Source organism: Entelurus aequoreus, linkage group LG11, assembly GCF_033978785.1.
Source record: "Entelurus aequoreus isolate RoL-2023_Sb linkage group LG11, RoL_Eaeq_v1.1, whole genome shotgun sequence".
NCBI classification, from domain to species: Eukaryota; Metazoa; Chordata; class Actinopteri; order Syngnathiformes; family Syngnathidae; genus Entelurus; species Entelurus aequoreus.
The window spans coordinates 41,143,575-41,162,955 of record NC_084741.1 but is presented as its reverse complement, the minus strand read 5'-3'; the positions used below and the strand labels follow the sequence as shown (position 1 = coordinate 41,162,955).

The following is a 19,381-nucleotide window of genomic DNA, read 5'->3' as shown; positions in this document are numbered from 1 at the left end:
CCAAAAAGGACAAATGCAGTAATATTTCTATGTTTAAAAGGTCCGATGAGAATTTTACGCCACCAGGGGCAAGTGGGGCACTGCCCCGTCATATCAATTATGATTAAAAAAAATGTTTTCTCTAATACGCACTACCAAGGTTCATCAGTGAAATGAACGTTCAAAAATAAAAATGTATACGTATGTTAATGTATTCCTGCCATATCTCCCTCTCCTTTCTCTGTTCTGTATGCACAAGTAATTCTGCCTCGAAAAAAGCGCCTGCAAAATTGCAAACAAGAAACAACCCGGCAGGACAAATATATGTGTTTAGTACGTCCGATTATGGATTAAGTCCACCAGGGTCAACAAACCATGATGGTAATAATAGTTTTTGCTAATACGCAATATTAAGTGTCATCTATGAATTAGATTTGCATATATTTAAATGTATGATTATGCCAGTTCTTCTAAAATATTACAACGGGCCCACCTGGAGGGCACTGAGACGTGACCCCGGGGAACATGCTTTATCAGTATCATGCAGTATCATGCTTCAAACCCCGCTTCGAAAAGCTGTGCACAATAAAACGGGCTCATTGTAGCCATTGATCCTGACTTCCGCACAATTTCTTTTATTCCTTTTTGTTTTGTAGATTAAAGCATTTTACATATGGCGTTTCTGATTTAATGTTGCTGATCACTATGAATGTACTCACATTTTGTGTTTAATTTCATTTTTTACTATCAAATGGTTCAAGTTGGTCCAAAAATGTGTATAGTTTAAACAAGGATATATATATATATATATATATATATATATATATATATATATATATATATATATATATATATATATATATATATATATAGATAGATAGATAGATAGATAGATAGATAGATAGATAGATAGATAGAGAGATAGATAGATAGATAGATAGATAGATAGTGAAAGATATATATATATCTTCATATATCCATATTTTGTGTTACTTATTAATTTTCATAGTCATATTACATATAGCTAATGTTCCATATTGTACTCTTTGCTTTTCTTTTCATCCCATGACAAAGTGCTCGCACTTGGGCCGGCCTTGAAGTAGAAGGCAGAGAGGAGGAATTCCTCCTTCCTGTGCTTCCCAGGCCGACTCAAGATAAGAGACAATGAGCATGTGTTTGAGGTGAGACAAGTGAGGGCGGGGGGAGATACTGAAGAGGAGAGGGCTTTCCGGGAAGTTTTCAGATCAACTGGGGCTACGCATTTTGGATGTGTTGTTCGAGGCTGGTCTCTATTCTCAAATATTTGACAATAAAATATGATAAATACCTATTCTGTGATTGGTGTATATTAAAGATCAGTTTATGTGTCATCTAAGTAACTTGGGACTGACCAGCGTTTTACATCCCACTTGGAGGAACATCTGGTCAAACGCAACAATTTGGGGGCTTCGTCCGAGATGACACGCTGACAATTGGACCTTCTCTTGCAATCTTCTGGACAGACTCACATGGCCAAAACATAATTCAAGGTAAGCAGAACCTTTCTTTTTAGATAAAATCTGCATTAGGAGTCTGCCCAGAAGTCTGTAAGTTAAACACTGCTTTGTACCCCAGACACAGAATGGTGATTTTGATAGATTGATTGCATTTTTGCCGAGCCTGCCATTGCATTAAAATTGTAAATAGGTGGTCAACTCACGTCATTGTGTCTCGATTACCGTGACGGGCAGTTTCATTGACGAGTGAACTAATAGTTGGGTGTGGCTCACCCTGGGTAGTTGGTCGCCGCCTAAAAGAGTAACGGGTTGGATGCCCATCATATGGTACAGTAAATACTCCCCGGTTGTGAGATCCCTGTTGACATTTTTATGTGCACACAAATTAAGGATGGGTCGGAGGCCATTTGTAAAATACAATAAATACTCCCTGGTTGCGAGTTCCCTACGGCATTAACGTGTGCGTTAAAATTAAGAAACGTACGGGAGGAGGCCCTTCTGTACCATATGATAAATTCCACGGCTGGAGGCCATTTGTAATAAATACAATAAAGATTCCCCGGTTGTGAGGTCCGGGCGACACTTTAGTGTGCGCTAAAATTAAGGAAAAATAGACACAATGGCCAAGGAGTGTGACAGAAAAGAATGTGATGACGGCTGGGGAAAATGTGATGAATCATTACTGTTTAATAATCAATTGAATGCACTGTTGTCGACAATGGAATTAGCAAGTAGAGTTTAAAAAGAAAAAAAGAGAACGTTCCTTGAAAGGGTTAAGAGGGAGTTTACAATACTCGAAAAGTTGTGAACTCAAACGTCAGGTAAAATAAAAAATAAAATAAAAAAGTAACTGGAAGTTTTATGGTAAAGTGAAACGCAGAGAGAGTGCTTACGTGTGTGTGTGTGTGTGTGTGCGTAGGGCTGTAGGCACTTGCTTGTGTGTGCGTGAGTGCTTACACGTGCTTGTGTGTGTGTGTGCGCTGGTGAAAATGGCCAAGGAGGGTGACAGACAAGAATGTGATGACGGCTGGGGAAAATGTGATGAATGGTTATCGTTCAATGATCAATTGAATGTGCTTTTGGTAACAATGGAGTCCGCGGGGAGAGACAAAAAGGAACGAAGTAAAGTAGTTAAGGAGATGACTCGAGCACAGGGCGAGGAACCTAACGGGTTAAAAGAAGGCTTACAGAACTTATGTGCTCGAGAATATAAGCGTTTGACGAATGAGAAAAGGAAGCTAGAGGGAATTCGAGTAAGCGGGAGTTACATGGAAAAAAGAAAAGCTGCTAAAGAAATGAAAACAATTGAGATAAACATGAAAAAATGGATTGACTGGTCTTTCGCCTGTCGCGCATGCGCAAGACAATTCAAACGACCCGCCCAGACTTTGACTAAGCCACCGCCCTATGACGTAAAGCCGGAGGCATCTTTATACCCACTTTTGACAGTCACAGGAGGAGCCCTGGTGGTCGAAACAGAAACAAAGCTCTCTGGTCCACCCCCTACTCCTGTGACAAATGAGGGCGGTGCTCACACAGCCTCTCTAAGATTGAACCCTCCTCCAAAACTAACCCTGTCTCCTGAGTGTAAATCACCTCTGGTGCCTAAGCCCCAAAATAACAGCCACCCAGCGGAAAACCTCCCGAGTATGCCTAATCTTACTAGACAGCAGATAATACATGAGTCAACGCAAAACTCCTCACTTTACAAGCCAGACCATTTTGTTGCCATAAACAAATGCCCTCCCCCAGTAGATGACAGTCTCTCACGTGCACATCAGACATTCTTGAACAACACACAACAGAGCCAGACTTTGTGGTCTCCTGTAACCGTTAATGGCTCAATGGAAGGCTACATTGACCAACACCCACATGAACCACATGCATACAACACACAACAGAGCCAGACTTTGTGGTCTCCTGTAACTGTTAATGGCTCAATGGAAGGCTACATTGACCAACACCCACATGAACCACATGCATACAACACACGCTTAAAAAAAAAGCTGGAGGGACACGCATATCCACTTTTTCCTGATAATAGCGGCAGATTCCAATATAAGCCTTTTGCTGTTGCAGACATGCAGGCCATTGTTGACAAACTCCCACCTGTGTCTGAAGGTGGGAGTCTTTGGCTTAATACGTTAGACAAACTAACAGCAGGATACACACTCTCAGTAGGAGACTTTAGGGGCATTTTGTATCGTTGTGTTTCCACACAAGATGGCCAAAATATGGAACAACAAGCAGGATTAATGGCTGAACCTCAGACCCTGCCAATAACACCATACATTCACGACATAGCTACTGCGATGCGCAGTCTCTTTCCTCTTCCGTGTCAAAATGCCACACCCACTTATCAGTGGAAAGATGGTGAGTCACCTTATGTATTCATAAGCCAAGCTAAAGAGCAATGGTCACGTGCTACAGGTGTGCACCCCAGTAAAGAAGGGGAACACCGACAGTTTTTTAGACGGGCCGTACTTGACGCAATGCCAACTGTGGTGAAAAAAAGGATGGACGCTAATCCTGATATACCAGGAGCTGACGGTGCTACCTGGGAGAGGCACCTTATCCACCACATGCAGAATTGGACTAAGCAAGATGAAAATGATAAGGCTGAGGACAGAGCAGTAAGGAAACAACTCCTTAATTTACAAATTGATGTAGCAAAAATGTCTAAAGACCCTAAAGGTCACAAATCTGCTAAAGTGTATTCGGCAACGGGTGAACTTGCTTTTGAACTACAAAAGATGGAGGAAAGAATCCTCAATAAACTTGAAACCAGACCCTCAGGCTCAGGTGGTGGACGCGGCGTTTCAAAGTCAATCCGGGGAAGAAACTGTTTCGGCTGTGACCAGCCTGGTCACTGGGCTCAAGACTGTCCCAACATTTCCGAACAGGAAAGGTTACGTCATGCCGCCAGACGAGGCCGCAGCAAAGGGCGTTCACAACATAGCTCCTTCCAGCAGCAGCCACAACAGCAACAATACCACGCCCCCAGGTCCGCCTTAGCGCCTGGCGCCTCCGCCTACTTCCTGGGTGACGACGTGGACCAAGGAGGGGTCTTCTGAAGCTGCCCACAGCAGGAGCCACAGCAGGAAATACAGACAGGCCCCCTGCTGGACATAGTTGTCAATGGACAATGTTATCAGTTCATGATTGACACTGGCGCTACACATTCACTTTTGAATGCAGTAGTTCCAAAGAAACTGTGTGCTTCCTTTTTAAAGGTTGAAGGCTTTGCTGGGGTCACAAGGATGTTACCTGTCACCAAACCACTTCCGGTTCAGATTGCTGGACACTCGCTAAAGCATCCCTTCGTGGTTGATCATCACACACCTTGCCTGCTCGGTAATGATCTGCTTTACAAACTGTACCCTGACATCCAATATCGCACAGAAGGAACCTTCCTGGTGTTACCTGACGGCACTACCACCAAGCTGCGACACCACTATAAAGGCTCCTCCATGTTTGTGCTCATGCCTCAACCTGAGGTACCACAAATGGCGGACATCTACTGGACACGCCTCCTCCCGGAAACAAGTGAAGGACAAGGGCTGCTCCTGCTCTTCTATCAGTGGAAGCCCTGGCTGACCGAGCTGCGTCCGTATGTACCACCACCTGATCCGCCACATGTCACCTTATATTATGATCGCCAATCTGATGAAAGTTACCAAGAAGGTTTTGACACCATAGCAGGGAAAGAGTGGCCTTTGGCCTACACTCACATCTATGCTGGAGCTCAGGGTGTGTCCGCCCATGTCGACTTCACTCCTCAACAGAAAAAATGGTATAAAATGGACGCTACGGCGGTTCCACATTGTTCTCTTGCTCTTTGTCCCGCCTACCAAGCCAAGGACTTGGGTCCAATGACAAAACAGGGAGTATCTGCCACTGATTGGGTAGACACCCAAATACCACACTTGCAACATTCTGACTCAGTTGATATGTTTCGTATCTCCTGCTCTCAGACTGCTGACCTCGGGGTTCTACAACATCTTCAGGTCACTCGAGAGCATGAGCAAGAACGAACAGACCATCCTAAAGCTGCTGACATGTTAAACACCCTCCCACTGACCGTTTGGTCTCAAGGTCCCACAGATGTTGGTCTTGCTGTCAATGCGTCCCCTGTCTCTGTCAAAATTGACACCAGTAGTGTGGTACATGTCAGACAATACCCACAAAAACAACAAGCCATAGATGGCATTACAGATACCATCTCAGGCCTTAAACAATCTGGAGTATTGGAACCCTCCACCTCTAAATGGAACACACCTATTTTGCCTGTTCCAAAAACTGGCACATCTGTGTACCGGATGGTACACGATCTTAGGGCCGTTAATGACGTCACAGTGACCCCTCCCATACCTGTTCCTAACCCTTACACAGCACTCACCCATCTGACCACTGCACACTGTTATTTCTCTGTCATTGACCTAGCGAATGCTTTCTTTTGCATCCCTATCGCTGAATGCATCAAACATGTCTTTGCTTTCACCTTTCAAGGTCAAAAGCTGCAGTACTCCCGCCTCCCACAAGGTTGGAAACTGTCGCCTGGCCTTTTCAACCAGCAATTACGAGACGATCTGGCCTCAGTGGAGCTTCCTGACGACACATTTGTTGTCCAGTATGTAGATGACATACTCATCGCTGCTCCTTCTCCTACCTCATGCCTGGCGGCCACCCTAGCTGTTCTTCAGCGTCTGGCCTCAACGGGATACAAGGTCTCTCGTAAGAAATTGCAGGTTGCCCGTTCCCTTGTTCATTTCATGGGGCGGGAGATCTCCTCAACGGGGGTCTCCCTGTCCTCTGACCATCGCCAGTCTATCCTATGTCATCCTAAACCTTCTTCTGTCAAACAATTACAGTCCTTCCTTGGATTGGCTGGTTTCAGCCGCTCCTACATTCCTTGTTTTTCCTTGAAAACAGCTCCTCTTCGTGCCCTCCTCCGCACTGCTGGAGTCCGCAACTCAAATGCTGCCCTCCAGTGGACGGTTGAGGCCGAACAAGCTTTCATTGACCTCAAGCAACATTTGTCTTCTGCTTCTGCCCTTGCAGTACCAGACTACAAACTACCCTTCTACTTAGATGTTTCTGAGAGTGAAGGTACTGCTAACGCTGTCCTTTTTCAGAAACCTGAAGGGGGAGGTATAGGGGGAACGCGTTGCGTTTTAACCTACACCAGCATTCTGCTTGACCTATCTGAACTTCGACATCACACATGCTCGCAACATGCTTCCACTTTGGCAAAACTGATTGACAAAACGGCACACATTGTCATGGGACACCCACTTACAGTACTGACAAACCACACTGTCATTGCATATGTATCATCACATTTGTTTACCATGACGCCACTCAAACAACGCAGACTCATGAAAATTTTGCAACAACCTCACATAACTTTTACACACGAAGGAATCAACATGGCTGATAACATAAATAGTGGAGAACTACATCACTGTGAGGAGAGAGTTGCTTTGACTGAAAAGATAAGACCAGACCTGTTGACCACACCCATCCCAGGCTCCCACTGGCTGTTCACGGACGGCTGTTGTTTCAGACATCCTCTAAAGGGATTGCAGGCAGCTTGGTCAGTGGTACAGCAGTCCAGCTCAGGAGAATGGGAGACCTTGGCCACCCAGACACTTGACGAACAGCTGTCGGCACAAAGAGCTGAACTTGTGGCTTTGACAGAAGCCCTAAAGCAAGGAAAAGACTACGAAGTGACTATCTTTACAGACTCGGCTTATGCCTTCATGTCAGCTGTCATTGACCTTCCTAAATGGAAGAGAAATGGCTTCCTGACTGCTGAAGGACATCCGATTAAATACAAGACAGAAATGGAAGCACTGGAAACAGCGCTGCTCCTACCTAAAAGGATAGCTATTGTCAAGTGCAAGGGACACAGTAAGGAAAAAGGGACAGTAACTGATGGTAACAACTTTGCTGACTCCGTAGCTAAGCAAACTGCTGGCTATGACAAGACTGGAATTATCATGACTGCCACTGCCTGCCAGACAGAACTCCTACCTGCCCTGTCTGATAATGAAATCAGAAAACATCAGGAGCAGGCCTCACCACAAGAGAAAACTTTGTGGCTGAGAAGAGGCGCTAGACAAGACCCGACAGGTCTTTGGCGAGGGCCAAATGGTCACCTGGCCTGGCCCCCAGGAATTAGACAAAAAATGCTCCGATGGGCCCACGGTCCCGGACATGTGGGGGCAAAGCAAACAAAAGCGAACTTGTCACTATGGTGGCACCCCTATTTGGAGAACATTGTGGACAACCACGTCAGATACTGCGATATCTGCCAGGACTTTAACCCCAGACCAACACTGAAACCAGAAATGGGGACTTTCCCCATTCCGGCACAAAATGGTGAAGAATGGACGATCGATTACACTGACATGATCAATCCGGTACAAGGGAAAAGGTACTTGCTAACTTGCGTTGACAATTACAGTGGATGGCCGGAAGCAACTCCAACCTCAAAAGAGGATGCAAAATCAGTAATTAAATGGCTTGTTAATGACCTAATTCCCCGACATGGTTTCCCCAAAAAGATTAGGTCAGACAACGGCACCCATTTCAAAAATACTCACCTAGCCTTGGTCGAAAAGGCTCTCGGACTAGAACACAGGTTTGGTTCGGTGTACCATCCTCAGTCCCAAGGTAAGGTCGAGAGAATGAACCAAAACATCAAGACAAAATTGGCAAAAATCTGTGCACAGACCAAATTGAAGTGGGTTGACGCGTTACCATTGGCTTTAATGACCATCCGAATGTCCATGAACAAAACTGGTTTTTCACCCTATGAACTGCATTCAGGTCAGCCCTTCCCAGGACCAGCTGCCTCCCTGGAAGGAAGAATCAGCGTAAAACCAAAATGGTACTTTGAACAAATTCAGAATTTGTGTAATAATTTCTCTGCACAGATTCGTGGACAACAATCCACTCCTCCAGGGACCCTCCCTCCCGTAGAGTGGGTCAAGCTCAAAGTCATCAAACGCAAGTGGACGGAGCCCAGGTGGACTGGTCCCTTCAAGGTCGTGGAACGGACGTCTCACGCCCTTCGACTAGCTGGTAAAGGGGACACCTGGTACCACCTCTCCCTCTGCACTCCTGCTGAAGAACCTGACAGATCACCAGCGGATGTCATTGCTGACATAGCCACATCATCTGCCCCACTCGACCCCCTAGCAGTGCCTTTTCAGCCTGAGGCAGCTGAAGAAGAACGGGAGCAGAAAACGACTCATTTTTAGTGTGTGTGTTAACGAAGTAACACACATAAGGGGTGACCGTGCTAGTAACCTCTCCCCCTCTAGGTCATAGAAGAGCGAGGCTTTAATTACACACACATAATCCTACAGCCCAGAAGACGACGCTGAGAGAGAGATTTTCTACCTATATTACTCTTTTTAACTTCTATATTGTATATCCTTATTTGAGACCAGCCTTTATACTCGAAGTTATCCAATTTCTCTTGCTTGTTTTCAACATAACTATCTGTGTCGTTATATTAAGTGAAAAGTTTGATGTTTATCCCCGTTTCGTTACCTGAATTACTCTGATTTTGATAGACGAAAAGCAGGATGTTACGCCCAGAAGTATTTCCTGACGGATTGGTGTTTAGGTTTGTTCTACTGTTCTTGTGCCTCAGTCCTTCCTTCCCGACGACAGTGACTGACAAGTGTCTTAGAACATACGGCGGACTTGAAATAGACTGGGTTAGGGGGGATAGCAAGACTTATTTTTTTGACCTGTGCAGTGTGATTAATTGCGGGGGAAAAAATAGTTTGTACCGTGGTAGTAACCTCTATCTTTGTGACGACATAAAACTGAATCATTGGTGTCGGAAGCAGACAACTTACTCTAGTGGGTGGTGCCCCTCATGGACGAGTGTAACCCACTACACAGGGCCCTCTCTTTACCATTACCGCCTACCTCTACTATTAGAAGTTATTCAGAGAGGGATGACCTTTCAGAGGAATTTTGATCGTTCCCAGAATCCCCTTGCACTTACAATTATCGGAATAGGTGTTGTGCCAAGTCCCTTTTATGTTGTTTTGGGGGTTGAACAGGCTGGTACGGACCCTAAAGGGATTATTAAAATTAATATCCTTGAGAGGGCATTAACTACCTTTGCCCCCTCTGTAGCACCTAAAGTGCCACTCCACCTCGGTGACGTTACAAAAGCTCTCACATCTGTGTATACTAATGACATCACCACTGAAGACCTGGTAGCTTTGACCTTAGGAGCAGGTGCAGGCAACCTATGGCTCAGGTGGATGACTAGCATGGCTAAGAGCCAAAACCTGGGTGACTGTGTTGCTTGTTCCGCTGGACGTCCTTTTCCCCACACTTACCCCGCCCCTTTTAAGTTGACTGACATAAATGGCTCAAACTGTCTTATTTCCTTGTTCTCTGAACCCACGCCACCAGGGTGCGATTTGTTGGCTAGTGTGTACCCTCCTGTTGACAATTCCACCCGACTTCTTCCATTTGTGGCCCAAAAGCTGAATTACACGTGTTTTCAATTCAAAGGACCCTCTTCGTCCCCCAACAAATTGGGTGACATTAACCCTTCCTGGTGCACCACACTGATAGATGGCTCAAGGATAGGCCCTTGGGCACGAGCTGACTTATTCTGGTATTGTGGGGAGCACAGATTGTACATTAGAATCCCAAAGTCATCCGTAGGGCTTTGTGCTATGGTTAGACTGGTGACCCCACTCACCCTAGTGGGTACCAAATTAACTCCCCTTGTAACTCCTGTCTCAGCGGCCTCTCTAACTTCTCGCCGACGCCGCCATGTTTTATCTCGAAGGAGTGTAAAGGGCTCCTTTGATCTGATGAGAAACCCTGATGGTGTTTACTTTGATGCAATTGGACAACCAAGAGGGGTCCCCTCACAACACAAATTGTGGTGTGAATCCTGTGCAGGTTTCGAGAACCTTCCTATCATTGGTGCTATTTTCCCTGTGACTGCTACTAAAAATGTAGAACGCATTAACTATGTTTTTTATAATCTGTTGAGACTGACCAACCTGACTCGTGACGCCGTTGAGGGACTTGCTGAACAACTTGCCCCGACCTCTCTCATGGCCATCCAGAACCGCATAGCCCTTGACCGCATCCTAGCCAAGGAAGAAGGCGTGTGTGCAATGTTTGGTGACCAATGCTGTACCTTCATTCCTAACAACACTGCACCAGATGGCTCAGTTCAGAGGGCCTTAGAGGGCCTCCAGGCCCTGTCTAAGGAACTTACTGAAGTTTCAGGGGTCTCTGACCCCTTTAAAGATTGGCTCCAAAGCACATTTGGCAGGTGGACCGACCTAATTAAGTCTGTCCTGGTCTCCATTGGAGTTTTCTTGGCCATTATAGCCTCTTGCGGTTGCTTTATCGCCCCTTGTGCTAAGTCTCTATGCACCCGCATCATTGTTAGAGCTGTAGAAGGTCAACCCCACCCTGTTTCTGGGCTCGTTATGTCTTTGAAGGGGGTCAAGCAAAATGGAGACTTTCGAGAATTATTGGTTTCCTTCCCTGACCATGACGACATTGACGTGGACTCCCTCCATCTATCTTCCATGTAACTATGCTGTTGTTTTTGCTAGCTTGAAAAAAAAAAAAAAAAAAAAAAAAAAAAAAAAAAAAAAAAAAAAAAAAAAAAGAACACAGCACCTACTTTAATGTAGGGCGTGCTTTAGAGGTGTTGCTCTCGTAGGAGAGATCTTTTGGATAAGATCTGAAGGGGGAATTGAAAGATATATATATATCTTCATATATCCATATTTTGTGTTACTTATTAATTTTCATAGTCATATTACATATAGCTAATGTTCCATATTGTACTCTTTGCTTTTCTTTTCATCCCATGACAAAGTGCTCGCACTTGGGCCGGCCTTGAAGTAGAAGGCAGAGAGGAGGAATTCCTCCTTCCTGTGCTTCCCAGGCCGACTCAAGATAAGAGACAATGAGCATGTGTTTGAGGTGAGACAAGTGAGGGCGGGGGGAGATACTGAAGAGGAGAGGGCTTTCCGGGAAGTTTTCAGATCAACTGGGGCTACGCATTTTGGATGTGTTGTTCGAGGCTGGTCTCTATTCTCAAATATTTGACAATAAAATATGATAAATACCTATTCTGTGATTGGTGTATATTAAAGATCAGTTTATGTGTCATCTAAGTAACTTGGGACTGACCAGCGTTTTACATCCCACTTGGAGGAACATCTGGTCAAACGCAACACTACACACTGCCATTGTTGTTTAAAATAGTTGGCAATACAAGTGAGTGCAGCTCACAGAGAACATGTCCAGATTGGGTTCTAAGTGTGAATATTTAGTGTGGGGGCCATTGTTATATAGTACTGCCTGAATCCTCTTGGGCATGGATTTCACCAGAGTTGTTACTGGAATACTCTTTCTTTTGTTCATAATTTATGCCGTTGTACAATAGTATTATGCCACAAAATGTGTGGGAGCTTGCTTGTTCGTTGGTGTACTTATTGTTTTTTTTTTCTGCAACAAGACACATAGTTTCAGACCATTTATAGCAGACCTGGGCATTCTGCGGCCCGCGGGCCACATCCGGCCCTTTGTGCGTCCCTGTCCGGCCCGCGTGAGGCCAATTATAAATTACAAAATACATTTTAAAAAGTATCTATGTCGAGTGTGCAATACAACGGTGCTGCTTTTGTTTTGAAAATCATTATTTGTATTACTTCCGTGTGGACGTATGCGTGTGCGTGATTGTGAGTGAATGGGAACAGCTGCAATCACAAATTACAAAATAAAGTTGAAAAAACATCTATGTCGTGTGCGCAATACAACTGTGCTGCTTTTATTTTGAAAATTATTATTTATGGGCGTGTGTCCGTGTGTAACCTGCGAGTAAAGGTGCACATGCAGCGACAAGTGATGCACGGTTTACACCCGAGACGCTAAAAAGAGAAAAGTTGATGAGGAATGGCGTGTTTCCAACAAGACATGGACTGCAAAGCAACGTTCCCCCTAAGGTGCGTGCCTGCGCAATTGCGCACTGCTCAAGCGTCTGCTGCGCACAGCAAATATATGCCGCGCACCAAATCAAATCCCATCTGAATTCTAAACAAAATAAACATATTTATTCTATGTAATTTTGCAACTCAACGCTGAGTGACAGTGAAAAACAAGCGGCCCTAACGGTGTTCGTCAACACCGTTCAATTGAATACCATTCAATTATTGTAACGTCTATCGACACTATGACTCCTCAGTCATACGTGTGCTTATTTTACTGTCATTTATTATTAATGTTAATTTATTTATATTAGTCATGGAATGCTGTTACACACACTATGTTGAAGTATTACTATTATTATTAATTATTATTATTATTATTATTTATCTTACGGTATATATCAAAAATAATATTGAGCAAAATTTAATTGAAATATTGTCGATGTGGCCCTCCAGCAGTGCTCGGGTTGCTCATGCGGCCCCCGGTAAAAATTAATTGCCCACCCTTGATTTATAGGTATCACTAGAAAATAATAAGCATATTTGCAGGTGGCATAAATAACATATTTTAAGGTTTAGGAGTTGCATTTTGGCAAGTCAAATGTTCTTGTTTTGTTTGTTTGTTTATTAAGATACCATTAGCTGCAGCTATAGCAGCTGCTATCCTTCCTGGAATCTAACATTTCACAGTGCTATGTCAAATTACATTAAGGCAAAAGTGAATACACATAACAAATAACACCAAATCCAAAATGTAATAAAAACAGCTCTACATTAATTACATACAATCATTATGCCAGTCTAGAATCACAAAATAGCCATAAAATACAGTTTATAAGACAAAAGGTACAAATTATTTGCACACAATCCTATTAGAAACCAAAAATAGTGAATTAGATAGCGCTTTTCTCTAGTGACTCAAAGCGCTTTACATAGTGAAATCCATTATCTAAGTTACATTTGAACCAGTGTGGGTGGCACTGGGAGCAGGTGGGTAAAGTGTCTTGCCCAAGAACACAACGGCAGGGACTAGGATGACGAAAGCAGGGATCGAACCTGGAACCCTCAAGTTACACTCTACCAACCGAGCTATACCGCCCAAATAGACCAAAAAGAAAACAATTCTTCTTCTTCTGTAAATAAAGTTGTAATATTTTTCAAAACTTTACTGCATTCATTCCTATGAACAAAATAGTGGAAGTGAATTCTAAGCCACCATTGCTCCATACGATTGATTTTGAAAGTGTGGTACTGGTACGCGGACTCCAGTAATACGCCAAAGAATCATTTGAATAAAGTACAGTGTTTTATTTTCATACATTCAAACACAGTCCATCCCTCAATCCATTTTCTACCGCTTATCCCTTACGGCAGTGTTTCCCACACATTCATTTATTTGTGGCGGCCCGCCACGAAAGAATTACGTCCGCCACAAATAAATAAAAAAAATAAAAATAAAATAAAATATATATATATATATATTTATTTTTTTTCCCTCTCCAGCTTCTCAGGCAAATCATATAGTTGATGTAGATGCCCATATCGGCTGTTCAGATTTACTTTACAAAAGAGAAGTGTAGGATACTTCTCTTGTTGCCTTATTTGTATTTGACTTTATTAAATGTATTTATATTAGAAACACAACATGTGTATATAACAAAGGGTGCAAAGTCGGCAGGCAGTAGGAAACACATGGTTAGTGTAGGGAGTAAAACTGATGGCAGTCTAAAGTTCAAGATTTTTGGAGCTCTTTGTTCAGTGGATCAGATGTGTGATGAAGCTCTGTGTCTATCTACCACCACTACTGTTTTTTGTTTATTTGTTACTGACTGTGGCAGGACACCTCTGACTCTGTTTCACTTTATGTTGCTGGTAAATAATATGGTTGTAGTAGTAGGCTAAAGTAAAATTTTTTAGTATGCACTAATTAAAGGGGCAGAGCTTTATGAGACATTTTAGCTTTTATATTTTATAAGATATATTTTTTGTAAGAACCACAATTAATAAATATATTTCAGTGAATAACTTATTGTTCAAATCTGTATATAAATATGTACATAAAGTGTTGTAATTATATTGTAAAATGGATGGATGGATGGATGGACGTTTAAAACAAAACTGTTATTATTAATTAGTAAGTATACATTTTTTTAGCCTTTTTAGAGAAAATCATATCATTGTAGTAAATTATGCAAATTACTCGATGATGTCATGGTGACCACGCGCATAGCCACGCCCATAGCCACGCCCCCACCGTCACAGGTATCTTGGCAGTTTATGGGAAACACTGCTTACGGGGTTGCAGGTGGTGCTGAAGCCTATCCCAGCTGCACACGGCCGGAAAGCAGGGTATACCTTGGACAAGTCACCACCTCATCGCAGGGCCAATTCAAACACAGTGTTACTGTTCAAACTGTGTGTAATTTTACAGTGGTTAAAAATATTAAATATATTTGTTAATTAAAACCACTGCCTTGTTTTCAATAAATGCTTAGGTTTACTACGCTGTTGTATTTTAATGCATTATGGTGGTACTTGGAGAGCCAAGTGTTTTCTGAGATGGTACTTGGTGAAAAAAGTATGAGAACCACTGCTCTATACTGTAACATTTTCTGCATTAAATGAGTTCCACAGGGAGGTTTTAAAAAGTGACTTTCCACTGACTGACACGTGGAATGTTAATGAATATCTCTGAAAAATGTCAGTTTGCTGTAAAGCATTATTAGCTTTTTTGTTAAATTAGTTTTTCCAATAAAATTAACAACATAGTAATTGATCCTACCCTTTACAGTTTTCCAGAAAATCATTTTTGTAACGCTCAACCTGAATGGGCAAATTATGTTGTCAGTTTATTTATCTTGTTTTAAAGGGGTCATTATGATTTTTTCCCCTACATTTAAATCACTTCCTTGTGGTCTACATAACATGTAATAGTGGTTCTTTGGTCAAAATTTTGTATAGATTTTGTTTTACAGACCAAGCTGCTTTCCAACGGTCTCTTTAGGATGCACCGTTTTATTTATGTGCCTCCACGTCTCCCTGCCATCTTTGCTGTTGTTTTTAGCGCTTCCATAGCGAGCCTACTGACAGATTAAGTTCAAATTATATGTGACTTTGTATTAGAAATGGCAACAGCGGAGGATGCATGTGCATGTATGAGCCAGTCTGTCCCACAAAAAGAGGATAGAGAAAAAAATGAAGAGCTTATTGACTACATCATCAGACTACAATGGCGGACTCGCGCAAAGCACTTTGGGTAAATTGATTCCACTAATGGTGACGTCATCAGTACAAAAAACGACACACGTTTTCCAAATTCCAAACGGCTCATTTGGTGGAAGTATGAAGAAAGGCAAAATTGTTTTATAAATATCTCCGCAATGCCTCCTTGGTTTGATTTCAAATTTTCGGGACTTATGCAGATCCCAAATACACAACAGCAGGTACAAATAGGTAAGAAAAGTTGGTTTTGCATAATAGGGCCCCTTTAGGAAGTATGGTACCTATTTCATTCATATGACTGAAGATAAGAAAAATATTTTGTTAGTCCAAAAAAAAAAAATATTCATCTCAATTTCGATCTTCATATGACTGAGTTTTTGGCAAAAATGATTGTTGAAATTATGTCCCAGTTTTTGCACTGCCAAATTTGCACTTAAGCTAGGGATGTAATGATAAACGGTATTATTGATAACTGTGGAAAAGCTATTGACGGTTAGTACTATAGTTTTAAAACAAAATTACAGAAAAACCATAAGTGCACTTTGTTAAACTCACGGCTTAAATGTTAACATGAAAACAAGAGATATTCATGTCTTTCCCCATTAAGAAACAACATATAAACTTATATAAACACATTACTGTTTGAGCAACCAAGATATTCAATTATGCACATTGAATGTACAAACTGTGCTCTCTTAGCACAGGGTGATATATACTCGGAGGAATATGGAACACAGGTATTTTTACGGTGCGTTGAAGGACCACAGAACAGAGTAGGACACTACAACGCCCGCCAGAACTCTTATCAGTGAAACAAAACAAGCAAAATATTGGGCTTTTTAACAGTGGGTCTACTTAAAAAAATCTAAATAATTCAATGTATTTTTAAGTGTTTCTTGAGCACTATCAGCAATACCACGATATTAATGATAACCGTGATAATTTTGGTCACAATAACCGTGCAATGAAATTTGCATATCGTTGCATCGTACACGTAACAAACTACTGTAGTTCGTATCACTCCGTGGAATTGAGGAATTGAGGGTCCACACAAAGAATCGTATATGTTGGCAACTCAGTCTGTTTTTTTTAATTGAGTAATACCGCAAAATACGCCACCACTGGGTCAAAAAAGGTTGTGTGTGCCAGCACTTTGATAAAGAAAGCAAGACACACTATTGAATTCAAGGAAACACTCGTAGCAAAGTACAAAGGTGGCATCCATGTGGCGGATCTCAACAGCAAGTCTGCATCAAAGATAAACTCTACCCTGGCAAAGAACGAATAAATAAATGAATCCCGTGTTGGGAAATGGGTACAGTTATAACAGAATAAAGATCACAAACGATCGAAGGTGTTGAAGTTGCTGCTGTGGGTCAACAAAAAACAGTTATTGGGAGATAGTATTCTTTATTATTTGTGAATATACTGTAGACGGTTACATGGCTATTCACAATAAGGGTGTGTGTTATAACTGAGGTTTGACTGTATAGTACGTAATACCTTGGCTTTCAACTCTCACACTTGAGTAAATGTAACATTATTTTGCAGCAGATCTCACAAAGGAATTGACTAAAGCAATATTTACTGCCATCATGTACTGTACAACAGAAATCCATAAATTGCAAACATCTGGTTGGGTAAGTATTGTGGTTATGCAACGGGCAATGAAAGCTGCCGGACTTCAGACGCTTGGACTTGGCTGAGGTTCACGTAGTTATAACAATAAAAGGGTGGAGAAGGAAAAAATAAAAGGGTTAGGAGGAGAAGTGTCAGATGATTTTATGCATGCTGAGTCACTGTCAGCGCATAACCAGACGTAGCCTGTTTAATTTACAGCACCTGCCACTCACTGTATGCAAAGCAGGGCTTAAACGATCTGTAAGGCTTTTACTTGTATGCAAATGTTACTTCAAGGAAGTCATGTTGCCCAAGGAATTGTAGACATCCACAACAAAGAGATGGGAAGGTACAGTTGAAATTGTATCATTTATGGTATTTTTCTGCAGCTTGCTTTGAAACATGACATAAAGCGCCAGCATTCAAAGCTCTGCCGCTTGTAACTCACAGCAGCTTTTAGCCATGTGTGCTTTTTTTCCCCCTTCTGCTTGTGAAACTCAACCCAGCACCATGAATCTTCTAAACTAATGACCAAGTATCTCTCACTGATAATTCCTGTCTCTGAGGGCCACAGTGAAAAGATGAAGTTGTAATATATTATAATGGCCAATATTTCCAGATGTTATATGGGCATCTAGTTCTCTCGCAATTTTAAGGTCAGGACCCAAAAGAAGTCACAGGTCAAGATCCAGCAAGAACATAGTTTCTTCCATCCATCCATCCATCTTCAACCGCTTATCCGGAATCGGGTCGCGGGGACAGCAGCTCCAGCAAAGACCCCCAGACTTCCCTCTCCAGAGCAACATTTGCGACTTCCTCCTGGGGAATCCCGAAGCGTTCCCAGGCCAGAGAGGAGATGTAATCCCCCCATCTGGTCCTTGGCCTGCCGCGGGGCCTCCTCCCAGTGGGACGTGCAACGAGGACCTCCCTAGGGAGACGCTCGTGAGGCATCCGCACGAGATGCCCGAACCACCTAAGCTGGCTCCTTTCCAAGCGAAGGAGCAGCGGCTCTACTCCGAGTCTCTCTCGGGTGACTGAACTTCTCACCCTATCTCTAAGGGAGATGCCAGCCACCCTTCTGAGGAAACTCATTTCGGCCGCTTGTATCCGCGATCTTATTCTTTCGGTCATTACCCACACTTCATGACCATAGGTGAGAGTAGGAATGTAGATAGCTCGGTAGACCGAGAGCTTTGCCTTCTGGCTCAGCTCCCGTTTCGTCACAACAGTGCGGCAGAGAGACTGCAATACTGCCCCAGCTGCTCCGATTCTCCGGCTGATTTCCTTCTCCATCTTTCCCTCACTCGTGAACAAGACCCCGAGATACTTAAACTCCTCCACCTGGGACAGAGTCCTGTCCCCTACCCGGACTGTACAAACCATCGGTTTCCTGCTGAGAACCATGGCCTCAGATTTGGAGATGCTGATCCTCATTCCAGCCGCTGAACACTCGGCTGCGAACCGATCCAGTGAGAGCTGAAGGTCACGAACCGAAGGTGCCATCAGGACCACATCATCTGCAAACAGCAGTGACGCAACCTTTAGCCCCCCGAGACGTACACCCTCTCTGCCATGGCCACGACTCCGCCTAGAAATCCTGTCCATGAAAATCACAAACAGGATAGGTGACAGAGCGCAGCCCTGGCGGAGACCAACCCCCACTGGAAACGGATCCGACTTACATCTCGCTTTGGTTGTACAGAGATTGGATGGCCCTCAACAGAGTTCCCCTCACTCCGTACTCCCTCAGCACCTCCCACAAGATCTCCCGAGGGACGCGGTCATATGCCTTCTCCAAATCCACAAAACACATGTAGACTGGATAGGCATACTCCCAGGCCCTCTCCAGGATTCCCGCAAGCGTAAAGAGTTGGTCAGTTGTTCCACGACCAGGACGGAATCCACATTGCTCCTCTTGAATCTGAGGTTCGACTATCGGCCGGACCCTCCTTTCCAGTACCTTGGCGTAAACTTTCCCAGGGAGGCTGAGTAGTGTGATACCCCTGTAATTAGCACACACCCTCTGGTCCCCCTTTTTGAAAAGGGGAACCACCACCCCAG

At 43.3% G+C, this 19,381-nt stretch overlaps 1 protein-coding gene across 1 annotated transcript; it reads left to right on the top strand.

Moving 5' to 3' along the window:
- Positions 1-966: 966 nt before the first annotated feature.
- LOC133660118 (uncharacterized) lies at positions 967-11,154 on the top strand. The gene is made up of 2 exons (XM_062063277.1): positions 967-1,508; positions 5,985-11,154. The coding sequence occupies exon 2, from the start codon at positions 6,248-6,250 to the stop codon at positions 8,741-8,743; it is 2,496 nt and encodes an 831-aa protein (XP_061919261.1). The 5' UTR covers positions 967-1,508; positions 5,985-6,247; the 3' UTR covers positions 8,744-11,154.
- The last annotated feature ends 8,227 nt before the right edge of the window (positions 11,155-19,381 follow it).

What these genes read in the sequence shown, in the direction of transcription:
- LOC133660118 (XM_062063277.1), top strand. Translation starts at nt 6,248, where the DNA reads ATGGGGCGGGAGATCTCCTCAACGGGGGTCTCCCTGTCCTCTGACCAT.